At 36.7% G+C, this 20,571-nt stretch overlaps 1 protein-coding gene and 1 non-coding gene across 6 annotated transcripts in view; one reads left to right on the forward strand and one right to left on the reverse strand.

Moving 5' to 3' along the window:
* Positions 1 to 563: 563 nt before the first annotated feature.
* The window catches only part of IFT81 (intraflagellar transport 81), a 179,434-nt gene continuing 159,426 nt past the window's right edge, over positions 564 to 20,571 (reverse strand). For all 5 annotated transcript variants that reach the window (XM_055321886.1, XM_055321882.1, XM_055321884.1 and 2 more), the window contains 5 exons: positions 13,022 to 13,108; positions 12,020 to 12,091; positions 11,851 to 11,936; positions 5,450 to 5,495; positions 564 to 1,279 (listed from right to left, as the gene is read on the reverse strand). In XM_055321886.1, the coding sequence (XP_055177861.1) occupies positions 1,097 to 1,279; positions 5,450 to 5,495; positions 11,851 to 11,936; positions 12,020 to 12,091; positions 13,022 to 13,108 (474 nt within the window). In that variant the 3' untranslated portion in view covers positions 564 to 1,096. The remainder of the gene's footprint in view (positions 1,280 to 5,449; positions 5,496 to 11,850; positions 11,937 to 12,019; positions 12,092 to 13,021; positions 13,109 to 20,571) is intronic.
* Positions 14,427 to 14,531, forward strand: LOC129508440 (U6 spliceosomal RNA). The gene has a single exon (XR_008664178.1). It is a non-coding gene; the product is annotated as a U6 spliceosomal RNA (small nuclear RNA).

Genomic DNA, 20,571 nt, shown 5'->3' on the forward strand with positions numbered 1-20,571 from the left:
CTGACACCCAGGGATCCCAGATTTATTTATTTTAGAGAGAGAAAATAAGCATGGGGCAGAGGGACAGACGGAGAAGTCTCAGGCAGACTCTGTGTGGAGCGTGGAGGCTGATGAGAGCTCAGGACCCTAAGAACATGACCTGAGCCCAAATCAAGAGTTGGATACTTAACCAACCGTGCCACCCAGGCACACCTAAGGGAAAGACATTTTAAAAAGTACAATGAAACTGAAATGAAAGGTACCATATGAATTTCATCTTTCTTTAAGGAAAAATCAAAGAAGTTTTCAAGTACTCTGTCCAAATGAAGCAGAAATTAGAAGCACTTTGGACTCTTGAATTTCACTTGGAATCCTATTGTAGCTTTTTAGTACATGATAATTTCTATATTCTATTACTATTTTTTATATTTAAAATAACAGTCCGTAAGACCTAAATACTATAATAGATTTTGAATGAAAATAAGTAAAAATCCTTAAATTTAATACTAGAACATGAATAGTTAAAAAATAATTTGACACAATTATATAATTAAAAATAAATAGCCATCATATGCGCACCAAGTTTTATTTGCCTTTAAATAATACAGACAGAACAAATATGTTATTTAAAATAGTAAATTTTCTTGAATTTTACAGAAGAAAGAGAAACTGAAGTGAAACTGTAGGAATTGCTGAACTTCAGATAAATGTTTCTTCAAAACAAGAGACATTAGTTCCTAAAAGATTCCTCTAAAGTTAAAAAAAAGATTAAGAAGAACATTAAGCCATTGGGTTATTACATTAAAAAGAAAACTACATGCTTCTTAATGGACATATGCTTACATTTATGGAGAGTAAACGTAGTCTCCTGTCTCATAAAACTCCTAAGACACCACTGATATCTAAACTAAGCAAAACAATAAAAGCTGTTTTTCATTTTAAAAAACTTTAAAACCTAGATCTAACTTATTAACATTTTCTTCCAAGGAAACTTAACAGGGAATGCTAATCTGAAAGCAAAATGTTGTACAAATTATTTTCCAGAAAATAAATACATTATGGGATTGTGCTTACATCTAGTAATATCAACTAAAACCTCAAATGATGGCACATGAATTCAGAGTATCAGCCGGTCCTCTCCTCCCTCCTGAATTACCTGACCAATGGAAGTTTGGCTTTGTTGTTTCAGAAAGCACTGTTTCTTACATTCCATCAACTGTTCAAAATCACGCCACATTTTTGCTTGTTTCATGTTTGGACCATGACTTTCTCGTACAGCTTTTTGTTTTTCTCGGAGTTTCTACCATTAAAAACAAAACAAAGCAAGAATGATTAAATCTCAGTTACAGGGATTTACTTCTATTGTGATCATCACAAGAATATGATATGGTGTACATCTGATGAATAACAGTTAATGAAACCAGGTTCTCCTGAGATGTATGAAGACTAAGATGATAAAAATTAAACTGATTATAGACGTAGGAAGTCTTAAGTTAAAAAGAATATGAAAATAGAAAGGGAGGGAAAAATTAAAGGGAATCAGCAAAGTGAACAGTATCATGATGTGTTAAAAAGAATGAGAAGTTTGGAAGTCAGAAGACTGGTTTCAAATGTGGCTTTGTCACCAGCTGGTATTACTTCCAACAAAGGGAAGTAATACCATTTCTCTGGAACTCAGTTTTCTCAATTGTCAATTAAGGTTGATAATAGGGGATAATTATAAAATTATCTGCCTTATAAGATTATTTTTTCACATAACATAATACATCTGGAAATACTTGATAAACTATCATATATGTTGTTATTATTATTAAATATTATATTCTCTCCTGAATCTGTGTGTGCTCTATATGCGTCCAAATAAATCATATATTCCTCAGGAAGAAGGTTTTGTGATTTTTTTTTTTTTATGATAGTCACACAGAGAGAGAGAGAGAGAGAGAGAGGCACAGACATAGGCAGAGGGAGAAGCAGGCTCCATGCACCGGGAGCCCGACGTGGGATTCGTTCCCGGGTCTCCAGGATCGCGCCCTGGGCCAAAGGCAGGCGCTAAACCGCTGCACCACCCAGGGATCCCAAGGTTTTGTGATTTTTAAAAAAGTACAGTACTAAATAGGCCAAATCCTTCTCAGAATTTTTTTTTTTAATTTATGATAGTCACACAGAGAGAGAGAGAGAGAGAGAGAGGCGTAGACATAGGCAGAGGGAGAAGCAGGCTCCATGCACCGGGAGCCCGACGTGGGATTCGATCCTGGGTCTCCAGGATCACGCCCTGGGCCAAAAGCAGGTGCTAAACCGCTGCGCCACCCAGGGATCCCCTGTTTTTATTTATTTTTAAGTAGGCTCCATGCCCAGCATGGGTTCGAACTCATGACCCTGAGATTCAGAGTCTCATGCTCTACCAACTAAGTGAGCCAGGTGCCCCCAGAATTGTGTTACTAATAGCCTATATGATTCCCTTTGTCAAAACTGTTCTACTCAGACTCTAAAATTATAAACAAGAAAAACTTCAATAAATTGTAAATATATACTTTGGTTCAATCTCAGGGCAAATTCAGAAAGGGTGACTGAAAGGAGGCACAGCAGAAAGTCAGAGGCAATGAGAGGAAGGAAAGAAGAGGAGAAAGTAGGCAGGTAAGCAGAGGAAAACAGAGAAGATGATAGTGCACACATCAGGAAACGCAGTGTGACAGAAATGCACACAGTGACACTGAACGTGAGAAACCCCCAAGGACAGAAAAACAAGCAAAGACACGGAAACAGGTAAGAGAGAAACATCCCCATCCTATCCTCTCTTGGCATATGATTGATCTCATAGTTAGTTGATTTAAGGACACAAATGAGAAGTCTGGTCATTGGTACTTGCCCAGATAATAGGCTAAACTAAGCTGAGGACTAGATTCAAAACACTCTACTGAAGACTGCCCTCCCCAGCTATGGCTAATATCAGCAAATAGCAACAGAAAGCAGAGCAGAATTAAGAAAACAGAATTTGGGGGTACCTGAGTGGCTCCGTCAGTTAAGCACTAGCCTTCAGCTCAGGTAGTGCTCCGTCAGTTAAGCACTAGCCTTCAGCTCAGGTAGTGGTCCCGCGGTACTGGGACCTCCCTGCTTAGTGGGGAGTCTGCTTTTCCCTCTCCTTCTTCCCCTCCCCCATGCTTCTGCTCCCTCTCTCTCTAAAAAAGAAAAAAAAACTTAAAAAAAAATAGAATTTAAATATAGCCAGCAAATTTTTGACACAATACCTGGCATGCAAATACATCTATTTAAGTCTATGTTACAAAAGAGAAAGAGAGAGAGAGAGAGAGAGAGAGAGAGAGAGAGAGAGAGAAACCAAGAAACAGACTGATCTATAGAGAACACAGAGGGTTACCAGAGGGCAGATGGGTGGGAGATTGGGTTAAATAGTTGATGTGATGGGGACTATGGAGTGCACTTGTGAGAAGCACCAGGTAGTGTATGCAGTGCTGAATCACTGTTGCACACCTAAAACTAATGTTACACTGTATGTTAACTGGAATTTAAATAAAAACTTAAAGTATCTGACAAATATTTTTGTCCTAATGAACTAAAACAAAAGTGGTAAGTCAGATCAAGAATTTTAAGAGTTCTTAGAATGATTTTAAGATTAAGGCACTACTTAGCTATAAATGTTCTTATGTTATTGGAATAACTCTTTGCCAAAAATCCCAACAACCTGTAAGTTATTTAAAGAAACTGAAGACAGGATGTGTGTACTGTCTGTGTCAGAAACATTAAATTTAATGTGCTTCATAACCATGTGTATTTGAAACCTTTAAATTTATGAATGCAATTACCTTAGTATATAATTTATTTTTAATATTACTGTTTTGTTGATAGTTGTACAAAAAATACTTGTCACAGATTTCATTGTTCTTTAAAGAGGAGGTGGTATAATAGGGGTGAGGGAATTTATAACTTTCAGTACAGTATTCCACAGTATTCCACAGTTATTCTGCCTTTCTTATATGAACTGTAACTTAGGGTAACTAGATAGTTGATAAGGAGTTGTTCTTTACAGAATTATTCCAGCCAATAAATGAAGAAGGAACAACATAATTAGAAAGTCATCCTTTTGCAATCTTTAATGACTTAATGGATCTAGGAAGTGATTTCATTGGCTGCCTACATTATAAAAACAGAGCTTCTGGACAGAGTATATACTACCACTTATAAAGTATGTTTTCCAAATATTGAATCATATTTAATCGAGCCTATAGATCTACCTACCAATTCACAGGACATACTGGGGACAGAAGAATATGTAGTTGACACCACAGGGATGCATTAGCAAAGTTCAGGATGTTGGAAACTCATCAGGACAATAACCAGTTTTTTTTTTTTTTTAACTTTCCAACAAATAAATTGTAAAGAAAAAAGATGAAAGAGTAACCTAGAGAAAGAGACTTAAGAGCTATATTAACTAATAGCACTGTATGAACTCTTATTAGGATCCTGATTCAAACAAATATACCATTAAGAAATTGTGAGACAATCAGGGAAATTTGAACATTGGGCATTTGGTATTATGCAATTATGTTAAATTATTTTTGGCATGATAATGGCATGTGGTTATGTTCAAAAACAGCCTTTATGATACAAACTGAAATATGACCAAAAAAAAATAAGATCTCTGAGATTCACCTAAAAATGAGTTGGGGTGGGAATGGATGGGACTATAGAAAAAACAAGACTGGTCATGAGTTTAATTATTGAAGTTGACTGATGGTTACACATAAATTCATTACATTATTTCTCTATTTTTATATAGACTTGAAATTTTCCATAATAAATGTCTTCATATGGTTTTTCTAGAGATTTTATTTATTTGAAAGAGCATGAGAGCGAGAAAGATCATAGAGGGAGAGGGAGAGGGAGCAGAAGAAGCAGACTCCCTGCTGAGCAGAGAGCCGATGTATATAACATCGCTCGATTCCAGGACCCTGAGGACATGACCTGAGCTGAAGGCAGGCACTTAATTGACGGAGCCACCCAAGTGCCCCCGTTTTTTAGTTTTTAAAGAAGTCTTTTTCAAAAGACTTTACAAAAGTCTATTTAGTAATTATGTTATTGTTTTCCATACCATTTATTTTCTAAAGTTTAACTTTAGAATATTACTTAATAGGTTTATGGGAGCCAATTCAGTGCTTATGTAAAAGCAGAGATACATGTATATTTTTTAATTAACAATTCAAACCAGAAAATGTAAATAAAGGGGCATCTGGGTGGCACAGCTGGTTGAGCACTATACTCATAAATTCCTGAAGAAGAGTCTTCATTTTTGCAAGAGATTAAGAAAGATGCAATTTCCCTTTGAAAACTGTACTATAACCTTTTAAAAAGAATGATAATATTAAAATCATGTACTAAAAAAATAAAAAATAAAATAAAATCATGTACTAAAAGCCTGAATTAGACACACTTAAAAAAATAAATAATATATTCCTACCTTGCCAAGGGTTTCCTGTTCAGCAATATTTTTTGTATACTGCTCCCTAGGAAATCAACATAATGATTTAGCTTCAATTTTCTTCAGTTGATTTGATCATACAACTAAATTATAAATTAACTTATCAATATAAACATATTAGACAACATAGTTTAGAGTATTGGAGTCAGAATGAAAACCATTACCAAACACACTCTTTCCCCATCTTTTGTCAATTCTTCTAGTAAACAGTAATTTACGGGGAAAAAAACCTACAAAACACTGCATAAGAAATTAAGAGAATTAAAATGTTGAGTACTATTTCTGGTTAATTTACACTTAAAACAATGGTAACACATTTGCTTAAGTTACACTTTATTTTTTTAAGTTCTTATTTATTTAAGTAATCTCTACAACCAAGGTGGAGCTCGCACTCACAACCCAGAGATCGAGTTGCATGCTCTTCCAACTAAGCCAGATAGGCACCCCAGTCACACTTTATTTTTGAAGAGGTTTGTAGAAAGGAGAAAGGATACACATTTTATTTTTTATTTTAGTTTTTTCAAAAGATTTATTTATTTATTCAGAGAGAGAGAGAGAGAGGCAGAGACACAGGCAGAGGGAGAAGAAGGCTTCATGCAGGGAGCCCCACGTGGGACTTGATCCCTGGTCTCCAGGATCACACCCCGGGCTGTAGGAGGCGCTAAACCACTGCGCCACCAGGGCTGCCCTTTAGAATACACATTTTAAATAAATATTATATAACATCTAACCCTGCAATTCTACTTCTAGGAAGTCACCCTAAAGAAAAATTCTCATAACTAAAGATATATGTAAAGACTGTTTACCTCACCATTGCTTATAACAGTGAGATCTGCAAATAAACTATATGTAAATAGATGGGGAAATATTTAAATAAATTATGGTACATCCATTCAAAGGAATAATATAGACTTGTAAAAAGGAAGGGGTAGAGCTATAAATACTGAAAGAGAGAATTTTAGATAAATAATTAAGAGAAAAACTGTAGGGGATCCCTGGGTGGCTCAACGGTTTAGCACCTGCCTTCGGCCCAGGGTATGATCCTGGAGTCCTGGGATCGAGTCCCACACCAGGCTGCCTGCATGGAGCCTGCTTTTCCCTCTGCCTGTGTCTCTGCCTCTCTCTCTTGTCTCTAATGAATAAATAAAATCTTAAAAAAAGAAAAAAAGAAAAACTGTATAAATAATTTAACCTGATTTTTGTATACATATACATACAAGATTTTGTATACATATACATAATATACATACAAGCATTTGCTAACACACACACACACAAATGCATGGGAAAGGAATACGGAGTAATTATATATCAAAATATTTTTATTTATTTATTTTTATTGTTTAAAGGGTATTTATTTATTTATTTGAGAGAGAGAGAGAAAGATAATTGCAAGTTGGGGGGGAAGGAGCACGGTAAGAAGGACAAGCAGACTGCACTGAGCCTAGAGCCTGACAGGGGCTCAATCTCACAACCCTGAGATCATGAGGTCAGCCTAAATCAAGAGTCAGATGCTCAATTGACTGAGGCATCCAGGTGCCCCTACACCAAAATATTAACAATAGGCATTTCTGAGGCATGACAATATGGACAACATTCAGTTTTTGTGTACTATACTTCATAATGGTTACTATTATTTTTACAAGCATTTCTTTTGTAAGCTAAAAAAACCCCTATAATTTTCAAGTAAAAATAAAAAGATACAAATAATATTGTATTGGATTTTTTTTTTAAAGATTTTATTTATTCATGAGAGACACAAAGAGAGAGAGAGAGAGAGAGAGAGGCAGAGACACAGGCAGAGGGAGAAGCAGGCTCCATGCAAGTAGCCTGATGTGGGATTCGATCCTGGGTTCCCAGGATCACACCCTGGGCTGCAGGCTGCACTAAACCGCTGTGACACCGGGGCTGCCCTGTATTGGATTTTTTTTTTAATTTTTATTTATTTATGATAGTCACACACAGAGAGAGAGAGAGAGAGAGAGAGAGAGAGAGAGGCGCAGAGACATAGGCAGAGGGAGAAGCAGGCTCCATGCACCGGGAGCCCGATGTGGGATTCGATCCTGGGTCTCCAGGATCGCGCCCTGGGCCAAAGGCAGGCGCCAAACCGCTGCGCCACCCAGGGATCCCTGTATTGGAGTTTTAAACAAAAGTATAATTATGCATATATTTTTTTTAAGATTTAAATTTTTTTTAAAGTAATCTGTACACCCAACATGGGGCTTGAACCTACAATCCCAAGATCAAGACTCGCATACTCTACCAGCTGAGCCAGAGAGGCGCCCCAAAAGTATAATTATATTGTAATACTCCATAAGACAAAAAGTGATATTCAAAGTGTTAAGGACAAAGATTGAAGGATGAGGACAAAGGAACCAATAATAAAAAGAAGATAAAAGAAACTTTAGACTTCAAATTTAGAAAAAGACAGTGTTTCTGTGTAAAGCTACATCGTAGTAAGAAGTTAAACAGCACAAAACTGGAAATGTAAGAAATCATAAACCACAAAGAGAAATTCTAGCAGCTTAAAATGAAGGAAGATTCACATTCATGTAGAAAGGGAGGTAAACGTGACTAGACTGGAGAGAATGGCAATCAAAAGTACTCAAAGTCCTTGGAGTGCCTGGGTGGCTCAGTTGGTTAAGCGCCCCACTCTTGGTGTTTTGGTTCAAGTCATGATCTCAGGGTTCTGGGATCCAGGCTCCCCTCGGGCTCCGTACTCAGCACAGAGTCTGTTTGAGACCTTCTCTCCCTTTCTCTCTGCCACTTCCCCTGCTCCCACTCTCTCTCCCTCAAATAAATAAATAAATCTTTAAAAAAAGTACTCAAAGTCCTTAGAGAGCTGGATTGAAGGCAGAATTTGGACATGGAAATGAGAGTGGAGGGGAATAAACACAAACTTGATGAACTTTTATTTTGACCTTAAAATTTATGAGATACTAAGTCAAACTGTTTACCTTTCCGGCTTTCCAGTAAAAATAGCTAGGAGATTGTAAATGATATATTCCTTAAGAACTTACTGATATAGTTTGGATAGCTTTATTTATTTATTTTTTAGCGAGGGAGTATAGGGACAGAGGAGTATAGGGAGGAGTATAGGGACAGAGAAAATCTTAAGCAGGCTTGAAGCTTAGGGTGGAGCCCAAGATGGGGCTCAATCGCACAACCCTGAGATCATGACCTGAGCTAAAATCAAGTCAGAGGCTTGAGTCACACAGGCACCCCAAGTTTGGAGAGCTTTAAATAATTCAATTATTACCCTAGGACTGAGAAATGTCCAAACTGTTTTAGAATTTTCATTTATATTTTAACAAGAAGACAAAAGCTCATGCTCTTTTACCATATTATACTAATATGTAATTATTTTAATTTATTTCATGAATTTATCCAAGAAATAATTATGGAGCATCTGTTACATACCAAGCATACCCTGGGGTTTCAGGAAGAGAACATAACACAGTGCTTGTCCTGTTTCCTGTCCAATTTCCAAATAACTGCTGCATGTATTATATTTAATTTGATCTTTGGTAGTATAAATTGCTCTCCTTATTTTATAGATGAGGAAATGATATGCCTAAGGTCACAAAACTCAGGACTGGAAAAACCAGGTTAGAAAGAAAATTTTAGGGGCAGCCCTGGTGGTGCAGCGGTTTAGTGCCGCCCGCAGCCCACGGTGTGATCCTGGAGACCTGGGATCAAGTCCCATGTCGGGCTCCCCGCATGGAGCCTGCTTCTCCCTCTGTCTGTGTCTCTGCTTCTCTCTCTCTCTCTGAATGAATAAAAAAATAAAATATTTAAAAAAGAAAAAAGAAAAAAATTTAGGAGTCCCTCTTTAGTACTTTGAAATAAAACATGCTGTCCCTTCAAATAAAATTTGTAGACAATTTTTCAAAACCATGCTAATTTCTTAGACCTTTGGTCTTACTCAAAAATATCATAAAAGTAGAAAATGGGATAACAATAAAAATACTGTGTCTATAATAACAATATTTTAAACATGTATTGATGAGTTTAGAGTATAATTAATTCCATTTTATTTTTTAAAAGATTTTATTTATTTATTAGAGAGAGAGAGAGAGAGAGAGAGAGAGAGAGGCAGAGACACAGGCAGAGGAGAAGCAGGCTCCATGCAGGAACCTGACATGGGACTCGATCCTGGGTCTCCAGGATCACACCCTGGGCCGAAGGCGGCACTATACCGCTGAGCCACCTGGGCTGCCCAACTGCATTTTATTCATAATATTCTTATGTACTACTCTCGTCAGGGCAAAATATTTTTCTTTTCTTTTTTTTTTAATTTTTATTTATTTATGATAGTCACACAGAGAGAGAGAGAGAGAGGCAGAGACATAGGCAGAGGGACAAGCAGGCTCCATGCACCGGGAGCCCGACGTGGGATTCGATCCCGGGTCTCCAGGATCGTGCCTTAGGCCAAAGGCAGGCGCCAAACCGCTGTGCCACCCAGGGATCCCCAAAATATTTTTCTATAGGAAAACAAAAGAATGGTAAAGGTTTATGATGATTTTTCAAATGATGAAGAAGAATATCTGGCCAGAAAACCAATATAGTTCAGGGGGAATATTTCCTTCTTTATTATTTATATTGTAATGGAAGAAATGGAACTTAATTTCTAAAACTTCTTTTTTCCAAGAATAAAAGTAACTTCTCACATTTATAAAATGTTACCACTGACCATACAAATTTATTTGAGCAAAGGTTATATTCAAAGAATGTGAATGAGTACATTTAATATGTGTAATATGTCAGAATACTAGAAAAAATATTGTTCTATTTATAGGACATTTTCAGTTTGGCTTGCATTCCAGGGCATTTTAGGTTTAAAAAATTAGACTCTGCAACATTCCATTTACTAGATTCCTTTTTTATAACATTGATATATACGCCACTAAAAATCTCAACTGCAATCTAGAATAAATATGAATCCTTTAAGTTCTTACTGGATGGTAAAAAACATCTGAATTGTAGTAAGGGGCAAAGACAGCTTATCTTGTTCAATTACTGCATTTTGTCACAGCTAGCAATTCAACTATAAATGTATTTTTTTTAGGCAGAATTTGATTTATTACAGTATGTTACAAGTTTGGATTATCAAAAAAATCACCATATAAGGGCTACTGGTATTTACACATTCTTCCTTGTTTTGAAGGCTGGCACACTACAAACACACAGCTTCTAGCTGAAATACAAGTCACACACTACACAATGAGCAGGCAGAGACAAGAGTCCAGGCCACGTGGGACTTAAAAATAGATCAATTTTAGGGCTTATAAAAAAGGAACCATGAAATTATATGTATTCCTGGGGGCGGAGAATGGGGAGTTATTGTTTAATTATTACAAGAGTTTTTTTGTTTGGAATGATGAAAAGGGGTTGCTATTATATACCAGTGATCGTTGCACAACATTGTGAATGTAATCAGTGCAACTGAATTATATATTTAAAACTGGTAAAAATGGCAAATTTCATGTTATATGTTTTTTTGACATGATAAAAAAGAAAAGTAAGCAAGCCAACAAGAAAATTATGTGTGTTCCTACTTAGGTAGTAGGGCTGGATTATCCAGAAGATGTTCAGCAAGATTTAATCCTTTTTTTTAAATAAAAGATTTTATTTTTTTGAGAGAGACAAAGAGAGCACAAGCAGAGGGAGAGGGAGAAGCAGACTCCCCGCTCAGCCCCCACCAACACGGGGCTCGATCCCAGAATCCTGGGATCATGACCTGAGCCAAAGGCAGACGCTTAACCAACTGAGCTACCCAGGGGCCCCAACAAGATTTAATCCTAAATAATATCTTAGTATCTGCTTATTTAAGTACCCCTAATCTTAGTAATTTAGTAATTCCACCTTGTTTATAAAGCTTCTATAGGAGACAGCCATAAAAAAAAAAAAAAAAAAAAAAGGAGACAGCCATAAAATAGAATGAAATCTTGCCATTTGTATTAACATGGATGGAGCTGGAGAGTACAATGCTAAATGAAATAAGCCAGCCAGAGAAAGACAAATGCCATATGATTTTACCCATATGTGGAATTTAAGAAACAAAACAAATGGAAAAAAGGGAAAAAGGGAAAAAAAAGCGAGAGACAAACTAAGAAACAGACTCGTAACTATAGAGAACACACCAGAGGAGGAGGCAAATGGGGGATTGGGTGAAATAGGTGATGAGGACTAAGAGTATACTTATCATGATGAGCACTGAGTAATGTATAAAATTGCTGAATCACTGTGTTGTATAACTGAAACTAACAGAACACTGTATGTTAACTATACTGGAATTTAAATTAAAAATTTAGTAAAAAAAAAAAGTGTATGGGTGGAAACATTAAGTAACTCAAGGTAGAAACAACAAAATTACTCACCTAATTGCCTTTCTTTTTTCTTGTTGATCAGAAGAGACATATGCCTTCATTTCATCGGTAGCTCGACGAAGTTGTATTTCTAGGTTCTAGGCGGAAAGACTAAGGTTTAGTTAAGTCCTTAATCCAGAAAAATCTCAGAAAAGTTTTTGATCCACTTTCTTTGTTATACCTTAATCATACAATTTGTGTAATGGTATCTACTTTCTTCTTGAAGACATTCTTCGCGGAGTCCTCTGACTTCCTACAATATATAATTTTAAATGGGCAACATTATTGAAAGAATAATAAAATACAGGGAGGATGACCTTAAATGTACAGTAAAATGCCATAAGCATAATTTTTTCTTTCTTGATTACAATTTTGTTTATCAGAGGTTACAATCTTTTCTAGAGCTTACAGCTTCAGTTATTCATTTATTAAGTACCTACTGTGTGCCCAACTCTGTGCTAGGTGCTGAGGACACAGTATGAACAATAACACAGATTCCTGCTGTCATTCAAGCAAACTTTCAGATGGAAGTGAGTACTATGAAGAAAGGCAGCAGTAGAATGTGATAGGGTGACTGAACGGGCAATATTAGATAAGGTGATCAGAAAAGACCTCTAGAAGGAAGTAGCATTTAGCCTGAGACCTGATGATGAAAAGGAGAGATCAAGGCAAAGAGTTGGAGGCAGAGTGTTCCAGAGAGAGAAGAGCTATAAGCAAAAGCCATGAGGTGAAAATAAGCTTGGCTTGTTTGATGTGCAGGAAGGTGGCCAGTGTGGCTATGGCTCTGTGGATAAGGACCAGAGCACATAGACCACAGTTTAGAAGTTAGATTTTAAGAGTAATTGAGAAGCAGTGAGGGTGTCCTAAGATTTCTATAGGTTTTTTTTGGCTCTCTATGGAGGAAAAAACCTTAGGAAGGCAAGGATGGAGGTGGGAGAATAGATCTGGGTTACTGTGGGAATCTAAGAGATGCATGATGGGGACCTGGACTTTGTGGTTGTGGTACAGATGGAGCATTCAGTGTGCACACATCAAGCCTGAAGAAATAAAGATATCTGGAGCTTAGGAGACTGGCTCAGGGGATGAGGGTAAAGATTTGGGAATCATTTGATATTGGTGTAGTGAAAACATGCATGCATAGGCAGTTTCTGCTAAATTGTTAAAATAAAAACTATCTTCTTACCTGTTCTAATTTGGACCGATTGCTTTCAAGGCCTGCTGCACAGCTATCATACTGGGATTTCTTTTCATCACACTCCTGGGTTAGTTCCTAGTATGAAAGGATAAATGGTTGAATAAGTGAAAAAAAAAAGGCCTAAAATGTGGCTCTGAAACAAAGCATGCCCTTGTCAGTCTTGTAACTTAACTCAAAGCTTCTTGGCATACTTAAGAGTTATTTATACAACAATCAGACATTTGAGAATTATGACAGATGAAGGTGCTGATAAAAATAATAGCTACCATGTATTGAGCTGTGTGCCAGGCTCTTTATTAGGAGCTGAGGATACAACAGTGAGCAAAACAGCCAAAATCCTTCCCCTAAAGTATGTTCAGACAAGTAAACAGCCTGTTGAGTGCTGTGATGGGCAAATGTTAAGTGTTATAGGAGAATGCAGGGCTCTCACAGGACCTAACCCCAGCTTGGAGATCAGTAAGGATAGAGAAACTGATATCTAAGTTGAGGGATGAAGGATTAGTACAATAGTTAGGGGGAAGGTGAATAAGGGAGGAGAATGTTCAGAAAAAAAGAACACTATATATAAAGGTTTGGGAGTCAGAGAGAGGAACAATAATTTAGGATGAACAAGTAGGTTATTATCCTGGAGTATGTCTGGGAAGTGTGAGAAGACGCTGAAGGCTTTGGCAGAGGCTTGGTTAGAAATCTGCAAACCACAGTGGGGCCTTTGAGCTTTACCCTTGTCAATAATTCAACCTCACCACAACCCCCTGAGGTTGGTATTGATATCCCCATATCATGCTGGGAGAAATTTCATGGAGGCCAAGTACCTTGCCAAAGATTATACTGCTAGAAAGGGTACAAATTATACTGTCAGAATTTGAATTCAGGCTGTTTGAGTAGTTTCAAACTTTCTTCTAATGTAGTATTATTTTGGAATAGGTAACTTGAAAAATCTTCTATAAATACTTAGAAATGTTAAAAAATATCTACAAATGCTTGATAAGGTGGAGCAAACATCTTTTCAAATCCAGAGCTGAAATGAACTCAAGAAAGTAAGAGGAATGACCAGGGCCAGAAACAAAGAACACTTTGTGGTTGGCCTTGGTGAAGGAAGCTGGAACACTCAATCTTGGTAATGGAGTGATTCTAATGTTCAGGCAGGGCAGAAGACAGAATGGAAAGTTAGAACTGAGAACTCCATAGAATCCAAGCTGTTTTTCAGCTTGGGAGCCTGGATGGAAAGGGTTAACACCAGGCCTGGAATGAAGCAAGCCAGTCTCAGAATGACCTTGGTTTCACATAGTAGTTTCCATGGGAACGGAGAGTTAACATAAATGTGTGCGTTTCCTTTGTTGTATGGGGCAGCATCTGGTTTGGGGTGACTAGGACAGTATAAAAGACTAGTGGGGTGCTCGCTACAGAGAACATATACTAAAACTGGAACGATCCAGAAGATTAGCAATGGCTCCTGTGCAAGGATGACATGCAAATTCGTGAAGCATTCCATATTCGTAAAAAAAACAAAACTAGTGCTAGCTCTCTCCTGGACCCAAATCTAGTTCGGGGTGACATGGCTAAACACATCAAGAAGGTCAGAATCATCCGTAAATATGGGACTCGTTATAGCGCCTCCCTCAGGAAAATGGTGATGAAAATGGAATTAAGCCAGCCCGCCAAGTACACTTGCTTCTTCTGTAGCAAAATCAAGATGAAAAGATGAGTTGTGGGGATCTGGCATCATGGCTCTTGCCTGAAAATTGTAGCCAGTGGAGCCTGGACCTACAGCACTACTATCCTCACAGGAACGTCTGAAGGAATTGAAAGACAAGTAGAAGCTCTATCATTTGAAACACTGCTTGCCTATGATAAACAGGTTAACTTATGCATCAAAATTGCTTCGCTGTTAGATTTATTAATTAGATGTTCTGATTTTCATTGCATTAACTTTGCTTTATCAAAAGAGGCTTGTAAACTAAAATCTTGTAACTTTTATTGGAAAAGAAAAACTGGTGGTAAAAAGGAGCTGTGACTTTTCTGTATCACAGGGACCTACCTATAGATACCTAAGGCTCTCATGGGTAACAGTCATACACACCCTAAATGGGAGAAGAGGCAACAGAGGCTGTGGCTGCTGGGCCTCTCAATGAGATGAAGATACTATAGTAGATGACAGCTTTTTTTTTTTTTTTTTTTTGGTCCATGAGTCTGATGGCTAAACTAATCCGCAAATGCACGTGCTGCTGCAGAGGTAGCTGGAGGAAAGGGCCTGTCCTCAGGCAGGTCTGGGGTTTGAATTTACCCTTACCTGCATGAACCGCCAAGCTGAGACAGTAATTCAAAATTAGCTCCAAGTTTGTAATATTTCTAAAATATCTGGCAGAGCTAACTGCAAAGCCACTCTGGAGGGACACAACCTCCATCCTAGCTGCTGGGATTCAAAAGACAAAACTGTACTAAAGCTTACAATCTAAAAGTATAAACCTACAAGGAAGGAATCAATCCCTAGGACTAAAGATCAGAAGATCTAAAAAAACCCAGTAGGACGGCACCTCCAGGAACTTCGGATACTAGAAATAAAACTATTAAATAAATTTTTTTTAAAGAAATATTTTTGAAATAAGGATATCAAGGAGGAACTGAAAGCAAAAGGCTAAAAAAAAAGTAAAATAAAGCACAGTGAGTAAAAATAGACAAACATGAAAAAATAGTCATTGAAATTAAAAATTAAATGTCATAAACATAAGATTAGACACAGCTCAGAAGATAAAAAGAATGAACTTGAAAACAGAGCTGAGGAAATTATTTAAAATTCATCACAGAGAGACAAGAAGATAAAAATATGAAGGCGAAGTCATGCAAAAGGGGACAGACATTCCCTGTCATTCCCCCAGGGATGTGATAAGTATGCCTAACATGCATCTAATAGCAGTCACTGAAGATCAGACTAAAAAGAACAGGGGAGAGAATATTTGAAGATATGTGGAATTTTCCTAGAATTAATGGAAGACAAAAAGCACAAATCCAGCAAAGCAAATAAGACTAGTGACATTGGATAACACCAAAGACAAAGAAAAATATTACAACTAATTATAGGGAGATATTACCAATATTTTTAATGATAATTAAACTGATAGAAGACCTTTCAACACAAGAGAAACCAGAAAGCAATGAGCAAGCTATTATTTAAGGGGGGGGGGGGAGATGGCTTACTTTACAGAGAGAAATACTACAAGAAAACAAAACAAAGAAATTTAATTTTAGGAAGAAGGAAACAGAATCCAGAAGGGAAGGGTCAACATACAAGCAGCAATGGTGAGAACTGTTAAATATGTGGGTAAATCTAAACAGGAAATGACTGTATAAAATAGTAATTATAAGTAATGACCACCCTGGCAACTGCTTTTAGAGATGAAGAAAAAAAAATGGAAATAAACTACCAGAGGATAACAACACACATGTAAAGCAGAAGAGAATGTTAAACTATTGTAAGGTCCTTGTATTGTTTGGGAGATGCTGATTAAATTTAGTGTTTGTTAAATCAGGAAAACAGACATTAAAAATTTAAGAGTAAACAGTATCAGAATAGAAGATAAAAAAGGAAATAAGGGGAATAAAGAAGATAAAAAGAAACAGTGCAATGAAGAGCAGGAAGAAGAAGCTCAGTAAACAGGATGCACAAAATAGAAAACAAATACCAATGTATCAATAATGAATAATCAAAGTAAATGTAAATGGGATTAAATTCACCAATTCAAAAGACAGAGTTTCAAAGAAGAAACCACCCACACAAGATCCAGCTATATGCCATTTTATGAGACACATGACAAAAGGGCATAGAAAACTGGAAGAAAACAGAAATAAAAAGGAGACCAAGCAATCTTAATCATAAGAAAGCTGGTGTACTTACGTTAATAGCAGATGAAATAAAAATCTTAGACCAAAAGCATTAGCAGGAATAAACAGAATAAAAAATAACGATAAAATTAATAATTTCCAAGAAAGTTTTTTAAAAACCTGGAATCTTTTTCCTAATTGTTGCAAAATAACATAAAATGCACCATCTTAACCATTTTTAAGTGTACAGTTAAGTACTAAATACACTCACACTCCAGAACTTTTCATCTTGCAAAACTGAAACTCTATACCCATTAAACAACTCCCCATTCACCAGGAAGTTTTAAATGATACATTTGAGAAACTGGATCCCCAGTACCTAACAACTGGAAAAGACATTCTTTTTAAGATTGAGGCACTAAAAAAATTAGGTTGGCCTCCTATCTCTTCATGGTCACACTTAACCCTAGAAGACAGTGAAGCTATGCTTTGAAAATTCTCAAGGAAGATTTTATGTTCAAGTTAAACTGCTTTTTAAATATTTAAGGTAAGAAACTCATCAGGGAATATTGTTCTTGTGAGCTTTTTTGAGGATCCTCCTCGAGGACAAATCACAGACAATAAAAATTAGGAAAAGAGGAAGTGAAAGGATTGGTAATGAGTACTGAATCTAATTACAGGTTGAACACTGAAAACAAAGGTGGCAATCAGGGTAATAGAACAGAATGTAAATGTTACATGCCCTGACAATGTAGAAATGATACAAAAAACAGGGAAGGGAAAGGTAAAAGAAGGTGGAAGTTACAATAAATAAGCTGATTTCCTCAATTTTTAATTGCTGGGGATGGGTGGGGGGAATGTCAAAGGATAATTTAAAGCTGATGAATCAAGTTATAAGTATATTAAAAGTATAAAGGCAAACTGTAAGAAGACACAATTGACTAAAATCAGGTGATAAAAGAAAGAGAAGGGAATGAGAAGGAAAAGGAAATATACTAATTTCATCACTGCTCCCAACAGGGATTAATAGATACTACCTATAGAAATGGATGATTAACAGTGGGGTTACAAATAGAACCACCAGAACAGAACCACAAGCCAGAAACACATACATGGAGAAGGAGAGAGAGAACGAGAAGACAAATGAGATTTTTTTTTAATAGGCTTTAAAATCAAAAGCTATACATAAAATGTACTAAGATCAAATATGTCTGCGTATCAATAGATATAAATGAGCTAAACTTACTTATTAAAACAAACCCTTCAGATTATATCACATACTCAAACCCAATTCAAGACCTATTCAGACACAGCTAAAAGAAGATAATTTTCAAAAAGCTAAAAGCAAAAGATGAGCAAAAGTACAGTTTTGTAAACTGTAAGCAAAAGTACAGCAAATGTAAACAAAAGGAAGAAGAAATTTTGTTAATATCAGTTGAATTCCAACACCAAAAAAGGCCTTTGTCTTTTTAGAGAGTAGAATAAAAGTATAGAGAACAAACTTTAGGCAGCCAATAAATAACTACACATCAATTAATTCTCAGAAAATTTCTGGAAAACACATAAGGACATGTTTTACTTCTGGAGAGTGTAGAGAAAGAAGTAATTTCTATTCTTTCCCTTAAACAATTCTTCACAGTTTGAATTCTTACCAAGAGCGTGTTTTTACTTTTATAAGATAAAATGATCAATAAGAAATATTTCAATGAAATCAATAATTGGGGATCCCTGGGTGGCGCAGCGGTTTGGCGCCTGCCTTTGGCCCAGGGCGCGATCCTGGAGACCCGGGATCGAATCCCAGTGCATGGAGCCTGCTTCTCCCTCTGCCTGTGTCTCTGCCTCTCTCTCTCTCTCTCTGTGACTATTGTAAATTAAAAAAAAAAGAAATCAATAATTGTATTATATAATCTAAAATGAGTATTTTAGCTTTTCCCATATATTAGCAATTATATGTACTATGACATTTAATGACATAATTTATAGAACTACTCCTAATAAACATGAAACTTTTCAAGATCCTATTCTAACTTCCAGGTGACTATAATATATATATATATATATACATATATATATATATATTTATTTATTTATTTATTTTTATTTTTTTAAAATTTTTATTTATTTATGATAGTCACACACACACAGAGAGAGAGGCAGAGACACAGGCAGAGGGAGAAGCAGGCTCCATGCACCAGGAGCCCGACGTGGGATTCGATCCCGGGTCTCCAGGATTGCGCCCTGGGCCAAAGGCAGGCGCTAAACCGCTGCACCACCCAGGGATCCCTATTTATTTATTTTTAAAGATTTTGTTTATTTATTTGAGAGAGAAAGTGAGTGGGGGAGAGGGAGAAGCAGACTCCCTACTGGGCAAGGAACCCGATGCAGGGTTCTATCCCAGGACCCTGAGATCGTGACCTGAGCTGAAGGCAGACGCGTCACCGCAGAGCCACCCGGGCACTCCTAAAAGATTTAGATAAATGTAAGTTATATATCTGGAGCTGTGATGCTCTAATTTTCAAACAGTTATTAATATTCAAATTTATAACATGCAAACATGCAAGTATAACATGTATTAACACTTCACTATAAAATTTCCTAAATATTTGAGTTGCCCATTAAAGCTAGATGTATAATGTATTTTTCAGTAGTCCTGCACTTTACCAATATACTGTATCTATGTAGTTTTGAGTGGTAAGTGCCTGAACATTATTTTTAACTTGTGTGTCTGGCTTCCCGCATGGAGCCTGCTTCTCCCTCTGCCTGTGTCTCTGCCTCTCTCTCTCTCTCTCTCTCTGTGTCTCTCATGAATAAATAAATACAATCTTAAAAAAATAAATAAAAAATAATGTTCAAAGCAGAGAACAATTAAGAATTTCAGTTAATATGTACAAAGAGTTTATAATCAATGACATGGTTAGCCTTTTTTTTCAGTATATTTTTTATCACAAAAGGTTTCTGGATAAAAATAGAACTATACATGGATGCAGGAGATGGACATATGGAGATAAACAAAATGAGCATTATGCACTCACCAAACAGACTGAACTCAGACATTTAAAAAAACAACAGTTAACGCAAATATAGACAAGTCCTGCACTCTTTTTAAAAAGATTTTTTTTTTAAGGGGAGCCTGGGTGGCTCAGTTGGTTGAGCATTTGACTCAGTTTCAGCTCAGGTTGTGATCTTGGGGTCGTGAGATCAAACCCCATGGCAAGTTCCACACTCATCAGGGAGTCTGCTTGAGTTTCTCTCTCTCTCTCCCTCTGCCCCTTCCCCCTCCTGTGTGCATGCTCTCTCTAAATAAAAAATCTTTAAAAACAGAGTTTTTATTGTGGTGAAATTTACATAAAATATACATAAAATAAAAATTACCACTTAAATCATTTTTAAGTGTCCAGTTGAGTGGCATTTTCACATTCACATTGTTGTGCAGCTGTCCGTCTCCATCTCCAAATCCCTTTTCATCTTCCCAAACCAAAACTCTGTTCCCATTTAACACTTAACTTTCTGTTCCCCCTGCCCCTCACAACCACCATTCTACTTTATGTCTGTGAATGTGACTACTCCAAGTACCTCATATAAGTGGAACCATACAGTCTTTGTCTTTAGCAGTGTGAGTTTTCAACACGGCAGAAGACAGAGATGAAAATGTTGATAGGTACCCCCTCTGACTTGATGATATGTTATGTGGAAAGAACTGGAGAGTTGTATTATTTGGA

The sequence above is a fragment of the Nyctereutes procyonoides genome, unplaced genomic scaffold (assembly GCF_905146905.1).
Source record: "Nyctereutes procyonoides isolate TBG_1078 unplaced genomic scaffold, NYPRO_anot_genome, whole genome shotgun sequence".
NCBI lineage: Eukaryota > Metazoa > Chordata > Mammalia > Carnivora > Canidae > Nyctereutes > Nyctereutes procyonoides.